The following is a 17,461-nucleotide window of genomic DNA, read 5'->3' on the forward strand; positions in this document are numbered from 1 at the left end:
CCACACTCCTGCATGACCAACACACCACTCCTCCTGTGTAGTCCCTCTACCACAGTAACCATGGGAGTGTTTCCAGGGAGTAAATCGGTTGTGAAGTGTAACCTTTTCACAGTTGATATCCTGGGGCAGCGACTGTCTCCTTGTCATCCAGAGACCAAGAAACATACTGAACGTGTTCTAGTCTTGCTGTGCTGTAGTACATAGTTTACCTGCAAAACTAACACTGAAAAGTCATACAGACCTGCATTAGATCGCTGTGAAAAATCAGACTAACAATATAAAACCCATTTCAGTTCAAAGAAAAGAGTGGTACTATTGATTACAACTTTGTAGAACATTGATTATTTTATTGAATATTGAAAACATTTACACACATCATGGATGATAATGTACAGTCATATATTTCTTGCTATACAATTACCATATGGCAAAGATGGACAGATCAAGACACATAAAAGACGACCCACTGCACAAGCTTCAGAAAGTTACATTATGCAGTACTTCCAGAGGAGTATCTCCAAGAGTCTCCACTGTTTTTGGGTCATTCCACGAAATGAGGGCCTTTTGCATCCCTTTGATATTTTAGGTATAAAATTAGCACCAATATTGAAGTTGAAAAGCCTGTTATATTAAATGAAGTGCCATTTAATATAGACCACATGGAGAATTCAATAAATCTGATTTTATATGAATAGACTTCAGCATTTTGAAATGTCCCTCCGTGCACCCTCTCTGACTTCTAGGAAGATTAACCCCAACATTTCTCCATCATTGTAAAGACCTAGTTATTTTGTGATTAGTGATTCAGTCCCTCATTTTAAGGTCAACCCTGTTACGTGAATTGAACTCTCATTTTAATATGGTGAAAATATTCCTATTTTAAATATTTCTTCCCAAAGAAACATTGAACATCTAGTAGTCAAATCATAGTGTCAAAACAGGTGAGCTGGTTCTACTCTTTATGTCCATTTCCTGGTGTTTTGTGGAGTAAAACTGAGCGGGTCGAGCATAACAAGTCAACCCTGTTACCTTCAGATAGACAGGCTAGAAATGTTTTAACAATTAAAAATGTTTTGGGAAGCTTGCCTCCCCCTGTTGCACATACAGTAGCAAGCTTCCATTCCCCCTGTCACAAGGAGATTCATGGCTGATTTAAGATGAAATCGTCAACCCCGTCACGGTCGACCCCGTCACGGTCAACCCCGTCACGGTCAACCCCGTCACGGTCAACCCCGTCACGGTCAACCCTGTTACAGTATTTGGCACTTACTATAGTAATTTTCTTCTTTATCCTCTTGAGATGGGAAACATATTTTGAATGAAGTTGAACATGTACTGTTTATGACAGAATGTTAAAATTAGGTGAAGTCAAACGTTTTCAAAAAGGCACCGAATTAGTAGAACGACCCTTTCGTTAATGCTTTATCCTGGGTACCAGTCTTTCATTTTTGGCTTGAGAGTTGGCAACGGAGTTGGCAAGAGCACAAACAGATCTGGGAGCAGGCTATAGAAGGAGACAACAGATCTGGGAGCAGGCTATAGAAGGAGACAACAGATCTGGGAGCAGGCTATAGAAGGAGACAACAGATCTGAGACCAGGCTATAGAAGGAACAGCTCTGGGAGCAGGCTATAGAAGGAGACAACAGCTCTGAGAGCAGGCTATAGAAGGAGACAACAGCTCTGGGAGCAGGCTATAGAAGGAGACAACAGATCTGAGAGCAGGCTATAGAAGGAGACAACAGATCTGGGAGCAGGCTATAGAAGGAGACAACAGATCTGAGAGCAGGCTATAGAAGGAGACAACAGATCTGGGAGCAGGCTATAGAAGGAGACAACAGATCTGAGAGCAGGCTATAGAAGGAGACAACAGATCTGGGAGCAGGCTATAGAAGGAGACAACAGATCTGGGACCAGGCTATAGAAGGAGACAACAGATCTGAGAGCAGGCTATAGAAGGAGACAACAGATCTGAGAGCAGGCTATAGAAGGAGACAACAGATCTGAGAGCAGGCTATAGAAGGAGACAACAGATCTGAGCAGGCTATAGAAGGAACAGATCTGAGAGCAGGCTATAGAAGGAGACAACAGATCTGAGAGCAGGCTATAGAAGGAACAGCTCTGAGAGCAGGCTATAGAAGGAACAGCTCTGAGAGCAGGCTATAGAAGGAACAGCTCTGAGAGCAGGCTATAGAAGGAACAGCTCTGAGAGCAGGCTATAGATCAGTGGAGGCTGCTGAGGGGAGGACAGCTCATAATAATGGCCAGAACAGAGTAAATTGAATAGTATCAAACACGTGTTTCATTCCATTCCAGCCATTATTATGAGCTGTCCTCCCCTCAGTAGCCTTGATCAGAGAGGACTTCCCCCTCTCTCCCTCTTCTTTCTTTCTCTCTCCCTCTCAACAGGTATATGTCCAGAAGTCTCTCTCTGAGTTCTTGGTGGGCACCCTAAATTCCCCTGTTCCCACCCCCCCTCCTTCCATCCCATGTTCCATCCCTCTTCTCACCCTCCCTTTCTCAACAGGTGCATGTCCAGAAGTCTTTATGAGGGTTCTTCTTGGCTGGCAGTCTGAATGAAGCTGTCCCTGTATAGGAGCCACAATACGACCCAGACACTCCTGTGTTGTTGAGAACCGGGGGAGGGGGTCTGGTCTGTCTCTTCAGCCTGGAGGCCAGGGCCATGAACACATCCTCCACGCTGTGCTGATGCCCCCCTCCTGGTTCTCCTGGTTCTCCTCCCCCTGGGAGGCTTTTAGCAGACGTTTCAAACAGAATCATCCCGTGGGCCGCGGCAAACTTCTGGGCCTGATCCCGTGTCACCTCACCTTCGACCTCGATGGGGCAGGGGTCACAGCTGCAGGTGTCACGGAGGTCGCTCTTGTTGCCCACGAGGAACCTGCAGAGGGGGAGACAGATGGAGAGTTAAAAACGTTACAGGTTACAACCCAAAAGGCAATGTTGGCCACTACAGAGTATTCAAAACAATGTGTTTACTGTGTTGTTATTGTGTGTTGGTTGAGGTGTGTGTAACACAGCTGCCCAATGCTGACACAATACAGCTTTTCTGAATCTGATCCTGGCGATAGAGCTAGTTCCTCTGGGCCATGTGGAAATGATCAAGTGTAAAGGGGGCGATTTAACAAAAAAGGACAAATGGAATTGGGTTTTAATATGACTAACCTGGTTATCTCCTGTCCCAGTGAGTACCGTCAACACTCCTCTATCCAGGTTGTGTGTATATAACTAACCTGGTTATCTCCTGTCCCAGTGAGTACCGTCTACACTCCTCTATCCAGGTTGTGTGTATATAACTAACCTGGTTATCTCCTGTCCCAGTGAGTACCGGCTACACTCCTCTATCCAGGTTGTGTGCATATAACTAACCTGGTTATCTCCTGTCCCAGTGAGTACCGGCTACACTCCTCTATCCAGGTTGTGTGTATATAACTAACCTGGTTATCTCCTGTCCCAGTGAGTACCGTCAACACTCCTCTATCCAGGTTGTGTGTATATAACTAACCTGGTTATCTCCTGTCCCAGTGAGTACCGTCTACACTCCTCTATCCAGGTTGTGTATATAACTAACCTGGTTATCTCCTGTCCCAGTGAGTACCGTCTACACTCCTCTATCCAGGTTGTGTGTATATAACTAACCTGGTTATCTCCTGTCCCAGTGAGTACCGTCTACACTCCTCTATCCAGGTTGTGTGTATATAACTAACCTGGTTACCTCCTGTCCCAGTGAGTACCGTCTACACTCCTCTATCCAGGTTGTGTGTATATAACTAACCTGGTTATCTCCTGTCCCAGTGAGTACCGTCTACACTCCTCTATCCAGGTTGTGTGTATATAACTAACCTGGTTATCTCCTGTCCCAGTGAGTACCGTCTACACTCCTCTATCCAGGTTGTGTGTATATAACTAACCTGGTTATCTCCTGTCCCAGTGAGTACCGTCTACACTCCTCTATCCAGGTTGTGTGTATATAACTAACCTGGTTATCTCCTGTCCCAGTGAGTACCGTCTACACTCCTCTATCCAGGTTGTGTGTATATAACTAACCTGGTTATCTCCTGTCCCAGTGAGTACCGTCTACACTCCTCTATCCAGGTTGTGTGTATATAACTAACCTGGTTATCTCCTGTCCCAGTGAGTCCCGTCTACACTCCTCTATCCAGGTTGTGTATATAACTAACCTGGTTATCTCCTGTCCCAGTGAGTACCGTCTAAACTCCTCTATCCAGGTTGTGTATATAACTAACCTGGTTATCTCCTGTCCCAGTGAGTACCGTCAACACTCCTCTATCCAGGTTGTGTGTATATAACTAACCTGGTTATCTCCTGTCCCAGTGAGTACCGTCTACACTCCTCTATCCAGGTTGTGTGTATATAACTAACCTGGTTATCTCCTGTCCCAGTGAGTACCGTCTACACTCCTCTATCCAGGTTGTGTGTATATAACTGACCTGGTTATCTCCTGTCCCAGTGAGTACCGTCTACACTCCTCTATCCAGGTTGTGTGTATATAACTGACCTGGTTATCTCCTGTCCCAGTGAGTACCGGCTACACTCCTCTATCCAGGTTGTGTGTATATAACTAACCTGGTTATCTCCTGTCCCAGTGAGTACCGTCTACACTCCTCTATCCAGGTTGTGTGTATATAACTAACCTGGTTATCTCCTGTCCCAGTGAGTACCGGCTACACTCCTCTATCCAGGCTGTGTGTATATAACTAACCTGGTTATCTCCTGTCCCAGTGAGTACCGTCTACACTCCTCTATCCAGGTTGTGTGTATATAACTAACCTGGTTATCTCCTGTCCCAGTGAGTACCGTCTACACTCCTCTATCCAGGTTGTGTGTATATAACTAACCTGGTTATCTCCTGTCCCAGTGAGTACCGGCTACACTCCTCTATCCAGGCTGTGTGTATATAACTAACCTGGTTATCTCCTGTCCCAGTGAGTACCGTCTACACTCCTCTATCCAGGTTGTGTGTATATAACTAACCTGGTTATCTCCTGTCCCAGTGAGTACCGTCTACACTCCTCTATCCAGGTTGTGTGTATATAACTAACCTGGTTATCTCCTGTCCCAGTGAGTACCGTCTACACTCCTCTATCCAGGTTGTGTGTATATAACTAACCTGGTTATCTCCTGTCCCAGTGAGTACCGTCTACACTCCTCTATCCAGGTTGTGTGTATATAACTAACCTGGTTACCTCCTGTCCCAGTGAGTACCGTCTACACTCCTCTAGCCAGGTTGTGTGTATATAACTAACCTGGTTATCTCCTGTCCCAGTGAGTACCGTCTACACTCCTCTATCCAGGCTGTGTGTATATAACTAACCTGGTTACCTCCTGTCCCAGTGAGTACCGTCTACACTCCTCTATCCAGGCTGGCAGGCCTCTGAAGCTGTCTGGTCTGGAGACGTCATAAATGAAGAGAACAGCATTAACGTTCCGATAGTACTGCTGGACCATAGACTTCCTGAAACGCTCCTGGCCCGCCGTGTCCCATAGCTGGAGCTGGAGGGAGAGAGATGGTTGGGGGGTTGAAACTATTCTACATGTGAGAGAAGGGGTTTTAGAGAGAGATGGAGAAAGAGGGGGAAGCAGACAGAGGGAGTGGGAGGCCTTTTCTCAATTAGATTTGCTCACCTCCTGCGTCCTCTCTCCTCCATCCTCTCTGTCCTCCTTTAAAAAAGGTCAAGTTAAACCAGGAGAGGCGGTGAGGAGAGGGAAAGTGGAAGAAAATTAGCTTGTATGAAATGAGACTTCTCCAATCGCGCGTCATTAGGCTAATGAGGTTTAGAGGGTGGAATCCCAAAATAAATGTATAAAGTGATAAAAACTAATTTTGATAGTTGGACAAGATATTTTATAGATAAAATGATAAGTAGCATAAATGTTTGCATGCATTTCTCCTTTGAGAAAAACAATAGCTGATTTAAAGGGGGCGTGGCAGATTTCAAGAGAGAGAGAGGGGGCGGGGAGAGAGAGAGAGGGCGGGGGGAGAGAGAGGGGGCGGGGAGAGCGAGGGGGCGGGGAGAGCGAGGGGGCGGGGGGAGAGAGGGGGCGGGGAGAGAGAGGGGGCGGGGGGAGAGAGAGGGGGCGGGGGGAGAGAGAGGGGGCGGGGGGAGAGAGAGGGGGCGGGGAGAGAGAGAGGGGGCGGGGGGAGAGAGAGGGCGGCTGTATAAACTCTCTCACATTACAGTTAGTCAGCAGATGATGTTATCCTACTTCATCAATATATCGACTCAGCAGATAGAAGACCAACGTCAATATAACGATTTCTCGTCACTTCTCTCATGATATGTGCATCCAATCAGAAGGTCAACCCTGTCTTACAGTAACCTCGAGTCTCTAAAGGCCTCTACCTATGATGTAAACGGAGCGCAGTTTGCATCGACTTCTACATACTTTTGTCCTGCTGCATTTTTGAAACGGACCTATACGATGCTCTGTCACTCCGTTTCCGTAGACTGTCTAAAGGCAGTGGAATGTTTGGCTGTGATTAAATACATGGAGGACTTTTGGCCCCTAAACGAGATATGTGTTTTGAAGCAGTCTGAGGTAGGTCAGAGAGAGAAACACAGAATACACGAATGCCAAAAGGCAGAAATACATTATGTAAAATACTTGCAGGTGAGTAATGCTTGATTTAATTTGTCCTTGCACAATGGAACCAATTGGATAGTCCCAAAAGTGAAAACAGTATACCATGCAGGCAACCTAAGGCATCTCAAGTATTTGTAATATTTTAAATAAGTATTCTGCCCATGTCTGGCCTCCTCTATCTTTCTTTAACCCAGATGCAAAACAATGTTTTGTTCATCACCATGACATGCTTCCTCTATCATGTGGTCTGCCCTGCTCTGATAAAGAGAACAAAGGTTTCCCAATATCCCCTTTCATGTCTGTGTTTCCGTAAACACACACAAATCACATTGTTTAGCCCATCACTGATGTTACAATACTTTTCACAACATTAAATTAACCTACTAATGTTATGTGTTGTGTGCTGAGGTGAAAGGTTATTTATTTAACTAGGTAAGTCAGTTATGAACAAATTCTTATTTACAATGACGGCCTGCACCGGCCAAACCCTGACGACGCTGGGCCAATTGTGCGCGTCCATATGGGACTCCCAATCACATCCGGTTGTGATACAGCCTTTGTCATATGTGTCATAAAGATATAAAAGCATTGAAAATGTGGTTTGTTCTGTTGTATGTATGTATGTGTAACAGTATATCTTCCGTCCCTCTCCCCACCCCAACCTGGGCTTGAACCAGGGACCCTCTGCACACATCAACAACTGACACCCCACGAAGCATCGTTACCCATCGCTCCACAAAAGCCACAGCCGTTACAGAGCAAGGGGAAAAACTACTTCAGGTCTCACAGCGAGTGACGTCACCCGATAGAAACGATATTAGCGCGCACCACCACTAACTAACTAGCCATTTCACATCGGTTACACATGTAACTCTGAAACACACTAGTTTCAAGTTAAAAAAAAACGTCCATTGTATTGAACCAAACAGTGACTGTTGATCCAAGAGGCCAAACAAACAGTACTGTGGCAGTCCTTTCAACTGAGCCTTTAATGACACTTGGATATCCTACACTGGTTTAGGTCAAAAACGGACCGTTTACATAGATTACATTTTGTTTCACCACACAGTAGTCATGTTAGTTAGTCCTGTACAAATACAACTATATTTCAAAGGCATTTAAGACTGATAGACCAGAGATAGCACCACAGACTGATGTTCATGCGCAATAGTAGGCGCAGATTCAGCTGCAAACACAAAGGTTTAACGAGTAACGCTTACAAAGTGCAAATATCTATAGAAAAAAAAATTGTCTCAAAGAAATCAACAACCCCTTCTCAAAATGCGTGAACATAAAAATGATGAGGCACATTTTCTTTACGCAGTGATTCTCTGGTGCATTAAATTGTGTAATGCACCAATTAATTACGACCCAACTCGTTCATAACATTTGCAAATAACGGTTTAAACTTTATACTTCTCTTACCTTGATTTTCTCGCCTTCGACCTCGACCAATCTCTCACGGAAATCGACACCGATGGTGGCTTCGGTTCGGTCGAGGAACTCACCGGCACAGAATCGGTAGGTGAGACATGTTTTACCGACACCGGAGTCTCCGATCACGATGATCTTGAAGATCCGACACCGCGCGGAGGGCGAAGACACACTGGTGAAAGAGTTTGAGAACTCCAGGGATGATTCCATATCGCGTAAAAACTCTAATTAAAGAGTGATATCTAGGCTTCTCCAACTACTCCCAACAAGACAATATGTTATGTCGATGTCTTTGACGTTATATAAAAGTGGCAAAGTTAATGGCAACTCGCCGACTGGGCTATAAACTCTCCCTGGTTGTCATTGTCTGTGGAAGGAGCGGAGAGTTTAGAAACTCCCCTGATGCTAATTGTGCAACTTGTTGGCCGGTGGCCACCACGTATGACAGCACGGTAATAAAGCTCGCGAGAGGACGGGAGGAATCTATTTACTGTCGACGGAACGCCAGGGGGTTTCTAGGAAGTTCCACGCTTAATGAACGGCTCCTCTGTACAGGACAAGATTGTCTAGTAATTCCTCGTTTTTGTGTCTCTAGACTTCTATAACCATAGATAGACTCAATATGTCATCAATATTGTCTCTTACCACTCTGGAACACTGACATTAGGAGGCATAAAGGGACCACAGCTGAGGACGACAGTAACTGACTGACAGACTAACATGTACATCAAATGAATGTCTTTTTATTTATTTTTAATTTTATTTTTATTCAAATACAGGTCAATAATTTACATTCTTACATTATACAAAACAGAACGCAGGTATTAATGAGAAAATACTGGAGCAAAAAAATTTATAAAAAAATAAACAATTCTAGTACAATTGTAATCACTCTGAAAAAATCTTATTGTAATGATTTAGGAAAATGTTATTCTTGTTGTTGTTCACTAGGGTTAATGTTTTAATAAAATAGTTAAATTCAATAAAAAAAAATAGTAATATTGGAATTTTTGTTTGTGTATGAAGAATTTGGCAACAAGAATATAAAAATTCACAATCATTTCAGTGGTCTTGTTATCATTGCAAGAGTAACATATTATATCTTTCATGTCAAAAACATGGGTCGTGTTCATAATGGTAAATAAGTATTTTGCAAGGTTTTCCCAAAATTCTGACACAAATTTATATTCAAAGAACGAGACAGATTCTCCCCTTTTTCACAGAAAACGCAGATATCATCAATAGCCACAAATGTGGATATCATAGAATTACATGGATATATCTTATGTAGAATGTTGAAGTGCACTTCCTTAACTTAGTTTGGTATACAATCTTTGTTAGGCCTTAACCATGCATTTTCCCAGACAATGTCAGGAATAAGCATGTTCCAGAAACATTTTCCTCTTGGTGTAAGTTGGTTTTGTGAATGGAGAATTTGTGTTATATATTTATTACAACAAGATTTCTCAAGTAAGCCCACGCCTTCCCTGTCGTACACTTCTATTGATACTGAATATTTCGGAAGTATTAAGGTTTAATAGCACAGAACTATTTATATCTTTGTAAAACATGCGAATTACTTTAATAAAATTTTCACCAAATCCAAAAAGTTTAAGAGACCTAAAGAGAAATTGATGTTCAATTGTGTCAAAGGCTTTACAGAACAACCGCATCTGAGTCAATAGCATCTGAATAATCTATAAGGTCCAAGACTAAAGGAATGTTAGAGCTGATGTGACGGCCCTTCATGAATCCTGTTTGAGTCTCATTTATAATGGTATCTATTCATTTCTTTAATCTTTTGCCATAAACCAGAGCAATCAATTTCTAATCAATATTTAATAAAGTAATTGGTCTCCAATTGTCAATGAGAGAAGGGTCTTTATTGGGCTTCGGAATCAGTGAAACAAGGCCCTGTTTCATAGTGGAGACCATTTCACCATTTTTAATGCAATCTGAAACATATTAAAAATCGGGTCTTGTAGTAACTCCCCAAACTGTCTATAGAAGTCAACTGATAGGCCATCAGGACCAGGTCATTTCCCTTTTTTTTCATTGAATTCAGAGCCTCTCTAATTTCTTCAATTGACACAGGTGAATCACAAACTGATTGGAAATCATCCTCAATTACAGGGACATAATTCTGAATGTGGCAAATGTAGCTTTCACAACCATCTTCCTGAAATTGAGAGCTGTAAAGGTTTTCATAAAAGGAATTGACAAATGATAATATTGTAATGGGATCTTTGCATAAAACATCATTCATTTTGAGTGCAGTTATAGATTTTCTTTTGTAGTTTCTCTTTTCAAGTGCAAAAAAGTAACTATTGTTTTTTCCCCTCTTCAATCCATTTTGCTCTTGACCTTACAAAGGCACCCTTTGACCCGTGTAAAGCTGTTCTAATTCTAGTTGTAAAGACTTAAATACAGACTCTTCTTCTTTCTAATTCTAGTTGTAAAGACTTAAATACAGACTCTTCTTCTCTCTAATTCTAGTTGTAAAGACTTAAATACAGACTCTTCTTCTTTCTAATTCTAGTTGTAAAGACTTAAATACAGACTCTTCTTCTTTCTAATTCTAGTTGTAAAGACTTAAATACAGACTCTTCTTCTTTCTAATTCTAGTTGTAAACACTTAAATACAGACTCTTCTTCTTTCTAATTCTAGTTGTAAAGACTTAAATACAGACTCTTCTTCTTTCTAATTCTAGTTGTAAAGACTTAAATACAGACTCTTCTTCTTTCTAATTCTAGTTGTAAAGACTTAAATACAGACTCTTCTTCTTTCTAATTCTAGTTGTAAACACTTAAATACAGACTCTTCTTCTTTCTAATTCTAGTTGTAAAGACTTAAATACAGACTCTTCTTCTTTCTAATTCTAGTTGTAAAGACTTAAATACGGACTCTTCTTCTTTCTAATTCTAGTTGTAAAGACTTAAATACAGACTCTTCTTCTTTCTAATTCTAGTTGTAAAGACTTAAATACAGACTCTTCTTCTTTCTAATTCTAGTTGTAAAGACTTAAATACAGACTCTTCTTCTTTCTAATTCTAGTTGTAAAGACTTAAATACAGACTCTTCTTCTTTCTAATTGTAGTTGTAAAGACTTAAATACAGACTCTTCTTCTTTCTAATTCTAGTTGTAAAGACTTAAATACAGACTCTTCTTCTTCAGATAGATTCTCTTTCTTTAGAAAACTGTCAACCTTGCTCATCAACTCCTTTTCTCTAAGGTTCTTTAAGTGCATCAGCTCTTTGGCACGTTTAATGGCTACCACTCTGACTTTATATTTGAAAAATTCACATCTACTTTCATGACCCAAGTCTTTCCTTGCAAAAATATCTCTAGGTAATGATTTGATGTTTTCAGTGAGAGTAGTATCTTTAAGTTGTGATGGTGTCATGCATCTGACTGTTGTATATTCAGTGTGTCAATGATTGATTGCATCTGTCCCTATGTAATTAGAGTATATATTCTATTTTATATTGGTCTAACACTCCCCTCTGTATGTATCTGGACAGTGCATTCATTAGTAACGGTGAAACAGCTACGTACCAAAATACCCTCAAATACCAGTGATATCCCCCGACGTTAATGAATTAGCAAATCCAATCAGTTTTCTACATTGATTCAATGTCATCACGTAGATTGTTTTGGGTTGAAATGACATGGAAACAATGTTGATTCAACCAGTTTTTGCCCAGTCATCTGAATTTCTTTTCATTATTGACTTTTCACCAGTGATGTCATCATAGCCAGTAACCTTTTCCACTCTTCCACTCTTGGTCCGGCTCAGCTTGACCTCTGACCTATTTAAATGAACAATCATGAAAACATCCACTTCCTATGAACAGACACATTCTAATATATTTAATTAGATATGATATAAACTAATCTGCAAAGAGAGGTTCACCTTTCCATGGAAGGGGAATGTGTTTACACATGGGTGTTGTTGCACCATACCAACGATAAACCTGTCTTCCCCATCACATCATGAAAGGTTATGTTGATGTTCATTTAACCTCTGTCTCTCTCTTCCTCTGACTCCTCCCTTTCTCCTTTGTTTCTCTCTATCTCTCTGTCTCTTTCTCTCTCTTTCTCCTCTGTCTCTCTCTTCCTCTGACTCCTCCCTTTCTCCTTTGTTTCTCACTATCTCTCTGTCTCTTTCTCTCTCTTTCTCCTCTGTCTCTCTCTTCCTCTGACTCCTCCCTTTCTCCTTTGTTTCTCACTATCTCTCTGTCTCTTTCTCTCTCTTTCTCCTCTGTCTCTCTCTTCCTCTGACTCCTCCCTTTCTCCTTTGTCTCTCTCTATCTCTCTGTCTCTTTCTCTCTCTTTCTCCTCTGTCTCTCTCTTTCTCCTCAGATCTCCAGGCTCAAAGCGTCAGTCCACCAGGTAGGTAGAGTATAAATCTACAGTGATTATAGCAGTTCAATATTAGTCAACTTTATTGTCCCACATGGAGAAATTCATGTGTCCATACAAACCATTCTAAACCCCAATAACAAGTAGTGTTTTATGGAACTACTAATACTTGTCAACCACAAAGCACTACTGCTGTTAGAATAACAGAATCACTGTCATCATCTGTCCTCACCACTGTGTTTTCCTCTCTGCTGTTTACAGCTGAACTCTCAGTCAGACTGGTGAATGGGACCACTTCCTGTTCTGGGACAGTGGAAGTCTTCTACAGAGGAGAGTGGTCAGGTCTATGTTCTAGGTGGTGGGGCATGATGAGAGAGGTTAAGGTTGTGTGTAGAGAGATGGACTGTGGGAATGTTGTAGCTGAATCTAGAGTTCTGATTGAGGAGGGAAGAGGAGGAATCAGACTGACTGGCTGTAGGGGAGATGAGTCTTCTGTTACAGTGTGACATCATAGAAGGAAGACCTGGTTACTGTGATGGTGGATATTATCATCATGTGACCTGTTCAGATAAGAGACTGGTAATATTGAGAGATTCATTTGAACATTACATTGGCATGTATCATGTTTTCAGTTTATTACTAGAAGGTAGTTGAAGAGGTTTTTCTCAGTGTCCTTTATTGTTCCAGAAAGCCTGTGTTGTGTAGTCAACTACCTTACTATACACACGACTAACACAAGATATGATTTAAAGGGCTGTGTCATCATGTAGATTGTGTTAAAGGGAATTTTCTCAAATGTTCAACTTCATATTCATCATCTCCAGCAACATCAACATATGTGATAATGGCGCGTTTCTATATTTAGTCGTAAACAAGATTGAATATAAGCGTTTCCAATGACATCATCAACCAATTAGTAGAACATTAATACGTGATTAGTAGGCAATGCCTACACGTAATTGGTTAAAAATCATACGATGCACACTGATGATGTCATTGGAAACACTTATCTTCCTCTGTCTTGTTTACTACTAAACATAGAAACACACCATTATCACATATGTTGATGTTGCTGGAGATGATGAATATGAAGTTGAAAACATGTGAAATTTGTCTTCAACTATCTTTCCTGTTTAATTACAGCTCTCTCTCCAACCCATGGTGTTTAATTACAGCTCTCTCTCCAACCCATGGTGTTTAATTACAGCTCTCTCTCCAACCCATGGTGTTTAATTACAGCTCTCTCTCCAACCCATGGTGTTTAATTACAGCTCTCTCTCCAACCCACGGTGTTTAATTACAGCTCTCTCTCCAACCCATGGTGTTTAATTACAGCTCTCTCTCCAACCCATGGTGTTTAATTACAGCTCTCTCTCCAACCCATGGTGTTTAATTACAGCTCTCTCTCCAACCCATGGTGTTTAATTACAGCTCTCTCTCCAACCCATGGTGTTTAATTACAGCTCTCTCTCCAACCCATGGTGTTTAATTACAGCTCTCTCTCCAACCCATGGTGTTTAATTACAGCTCTCTCTCCAACCCATGGTGTTTAATTACAGCTCTCTCTCCAACCCATGGTGTTTAATTACAGCTCTCTCTCCAACCCACGGTGTTTAATTACAGCTCTCTCTCCAACCCACAGTGTTTAATTACAGCTCTCTCTCCAACCCACGGTGTTTAATTACAGCTCTCTCTCCAACCCACGGTGTTTAATTACAGCTCTCTCTCCAACCCACGGTGTTTAATTACAGCTCTCTCTCCAACCCACGGTGTTTAATTACAGCTCTCTCTCCAACCCACGGTGTTTAATTACAGCTCTCTCTCCAACCCACGGTGTTTAATTACAGCTCTCTCTCCAACCCACGGTGTTTAATTACAGCTCTCTCTCCAACCCACGGTGTTTAATTACAGCTCTCTCTCCAACCCACGGTGTTTAATTACAGCTCTCTCTCCAACCCATGGTGTTTAATTACAGCTCTCTCTCCAACCCACGGTGTTTAATTACAGCTCTCTCTCCAACCCATGGTGTTTAATTACAGCTCTCTCTCCAACCCACGGTGTTTAATTACAGCTCTCTCTCCAACCCATGGTGTTTAATTACAGCTCTCTCTCCAACCCATGGTGTTTAATTACAGCTCTCTCTCCAACCCATACTCCAGCTACTCAGAATGACTACAACTATGTTAAGACATGGAACCCAGCTACCCCATCGACCCCCACCTCTGTTAAACCCAGCGTGGCTACTTCCACCCAGGATCCCAGCAGTAGTCTGACCAGCCAGGTTTCAGACACCTCAGCCAGACTCCAAGAGAGTGACATCACCTCTGATCCTACCATCAACACGTCAAGGTTACCTACCACACCAACACAATCAACACCATCACAGGGTGACTATATACCACACCTACCACACCAACACAATCAACACCATCACAGGGTGACTATATACCCCACCTACCACACCAACCCAATCAACACTATCACAGGGTGACTATATACCCCACCTACCACACCAACCCAATCAACACTATCACAGGGTGACTATATACCCCACCTACCACACCAACACAATCAACACCATCACAGGGTGACTATATACCCCACCTACCACACCAACCCAATCAACACTATCACAGGGTGACTATATACCCCACCTACCACACCAACCCAATCAACACCATCACAGGGTGACTATATACCCCACCTACCACACCAACCCAATCAACACCATCACAGGGTGACTATATACCCCACCTACCACACCAACCCAATCAACACTATCACAGGGTGACTATATACCCCACCTACCACACCAACACAATCAACACTATCACAGGGTGACTATATACCCCACCTACCACACCAACCCAATCAACACCATCACAGGGTGACTATATACCCCACCTACCACACCAACCCAATCAACACTATCACAGGGTGACTATATACCCCACCTACCACACCAACACAATCAACACTATCACAGGGTGACTATATACCCCACCTACCACACCAACACAATCAACACCATCACAGGGTGACTATATACCCCACCTACCACACCAACCCAATCAACACTATCACAGGGTGACTATATACCCCACCTACCACACCAACGCAATCAACACTATCACAGGGTGACTATATACCCCACCTACCACACCAACCCAATCAACACCATCACAGGGTGACTATATACCCCACCTACCACACCAACCCAATCAACACTATCACAGGGTGACTATATACCCCACCTACCACACCAACCCAATCAACACCATCACAGGGTGACTATATACCCCACCTACCACACCAACCCAATCAACACCATCACAGGGTGACTATATACCCACCTACCACACCAACCCAATCAACACCATCACAGGGTGACTATATACCCCACCTACCACACCAACACAATCAACACCATCACAGGGTGACTATATACCCACATACCACACCAACACAATCAACACCATCACAGGGTGACTATATACCCCACCTACCACACCAACACAATCAACACCATCACAGGGTGACTATATACCCCACCTACCACACCAACCCAATCAACACCATCACAGGGTGACTATATACCCCACCTACCACACCAACCCAATCAACACCATCACAGGGTGACTATATACCCCACGTACCGGTTCAACAGGAGTCCCTACATCAAATACAACTTAAATATCCCAGAATGCTTTTGTATTTGAGTGTTATCTCAGTGAACGTCTCTACTCACTACCACTGTCACATGTCATGTTATTGTCATATCTAAATGAGGAAAGTAGTTGAGGAGCTACGTTTTCTTTTTCTCTCCTCTTGTTCCAGATGTCCTGCTTAAGCCTGATATCAACATATGTTGTCTCAGTGACTGTAGGCCCACTACTCATGTTGCCCTGTGAGGGAGGGTGGCTAGCACTGTTACATGCTGATGTTATTGTCATATCTATAGGAAACTAGTTGAAGAGGTTTTTATTGTTCTCTTTTATTGTTACAGATCTCCTGGTCCAGCCTGATATCTCCCTGACTGACTCAATGGGAGGGGTCTCCAGGGGCCACCAGGGGCCCGAGGTGTTCAGGGACTACAGCTTCACCATCACCTGCTCCACTCAGCCACAGTACCCAGGAGGCTCCTTCCTCCTCACTTTCACCGGCTCCAACAGAACCCAGACCCAGCCAGCTGTCAATCACTCTGCTGCCTTCCTCTTCCCTGCTGCAGATGACTCCCACCAAGGGAACTACAGATGTGTTTATGAGAATTATGTTTTCTCTCATAACTTCTCCTCTGAGAGTGAGCTCCTCTCCCTCACCATCACAGGTAACTGAACATGAACCAGACTTATAACTTTGTCATTGACAGATTTTCCACAGATCTATGTGATGATGATCAGTCCCCTCATCAAAGGTGTTTCTGTTTGCAGCCTCTCCTCTGCCAGCCTTCATCATCAGACACGTTGTAGTGCTGCTGATCCTACTGACAGCCATCACCACCTCCTACCTATACTACAAGGTAAAGACATTTACTCAGACGTTACAAGTCATTTAAACTAGAGGGAGAGGGTGAGGGGGAGAGGGAGGGAGGTAGAGAGAATGGAGATACTAGAGAGTAAATGTCTGACTGTTGGTGCTGTGTCTCTCTAGCCCACCAGGAGGCAGAAGAGAGTGAACAGGGTGAGCAGCATGGATCTTTATGTCAATGCCATGGAGATGGTCTCTCTGAGCTCCAGAGCTGAAGCTGGACCGGGAGAGGAGAGAGCAGCCCAGGGGACGGAGTAGGAGTAGAATGAAGCTGACCCTACATGCTGATCTTAGGTCAGTTTTGTGTTTTAAATGGATGGTCAGCAGTGGACTGGTGTTTAAAATGTGGTGACAAACCTGAAGTGGTTCTAATTTTAATAACAAGTTCAGAATTAGTTTCTCTTTCTAGAGCCTTGGAAGAAATCTAAAAGGAGTGACTGCAACCACCATTATTCCTTTTAGTTTGATTTTTACCACCAGAGAAACATGGGGTTCTGGGTAACATGGGGTTCTG

At 42.8% G+C, this 17,461-nt stretch overlaps 1 protein-coding gene and 1 long non-coding RNA gene across 2 annotated transcripts; one reads left to right on the plus strand and one right to left on the minus strand.

Annotated features, from left to right (window-relative positions):
- Positions 1-319: 319 nt before the first annotated feature.
- LOC123744255 (ras-related protein Rab-33B-like) lies at positions 320-8,451 on the minus strand. Its single transcript, XM_082978603.1, has 3 exons — positions 8,048-8,451; positions 5,352-5,530; positions 320-2,897 (listed from the first exon to the last, which is right to left on the minus strand). Exons 1-3 carry the CDS (start codon positions 8,264-8,266, stop codon positions 2,519-2,521), a joined length of 777 nt encoding a protein of 258 aa, XP_082834729.1. The 5' UTR covers positions 8,267-8,451; the 3' UTR covers positions 320-2,518.
- On the plus strand, positions 6,169-16,679 carry LOC145881538 (uncharacterized). The gene is made up of 3 exons (XR_014393096.1): positions 6,169-6,577; positions 12,421-14,769; positions 16,427-16,679. It is a non-coding gene; the product is annotated as an uncharacterized LOC145881538 (long non-coding RNA).
- Positions 16,680-17,461: the final 782 nt, after the last annotated feature.

This window comes from Salmo salar, chromosome 08 (genome assembly GCF_965601325.2).
Source record: "Salmo salar chromosome 08, fSalSal1, whole genome shotgun sequence".
Lineage (NCBI taxonomy): Eukaryota > Metazoa > Chordata > Actinopteri > Salmoniformes > Salmonidae > Salmo > Salmo salar.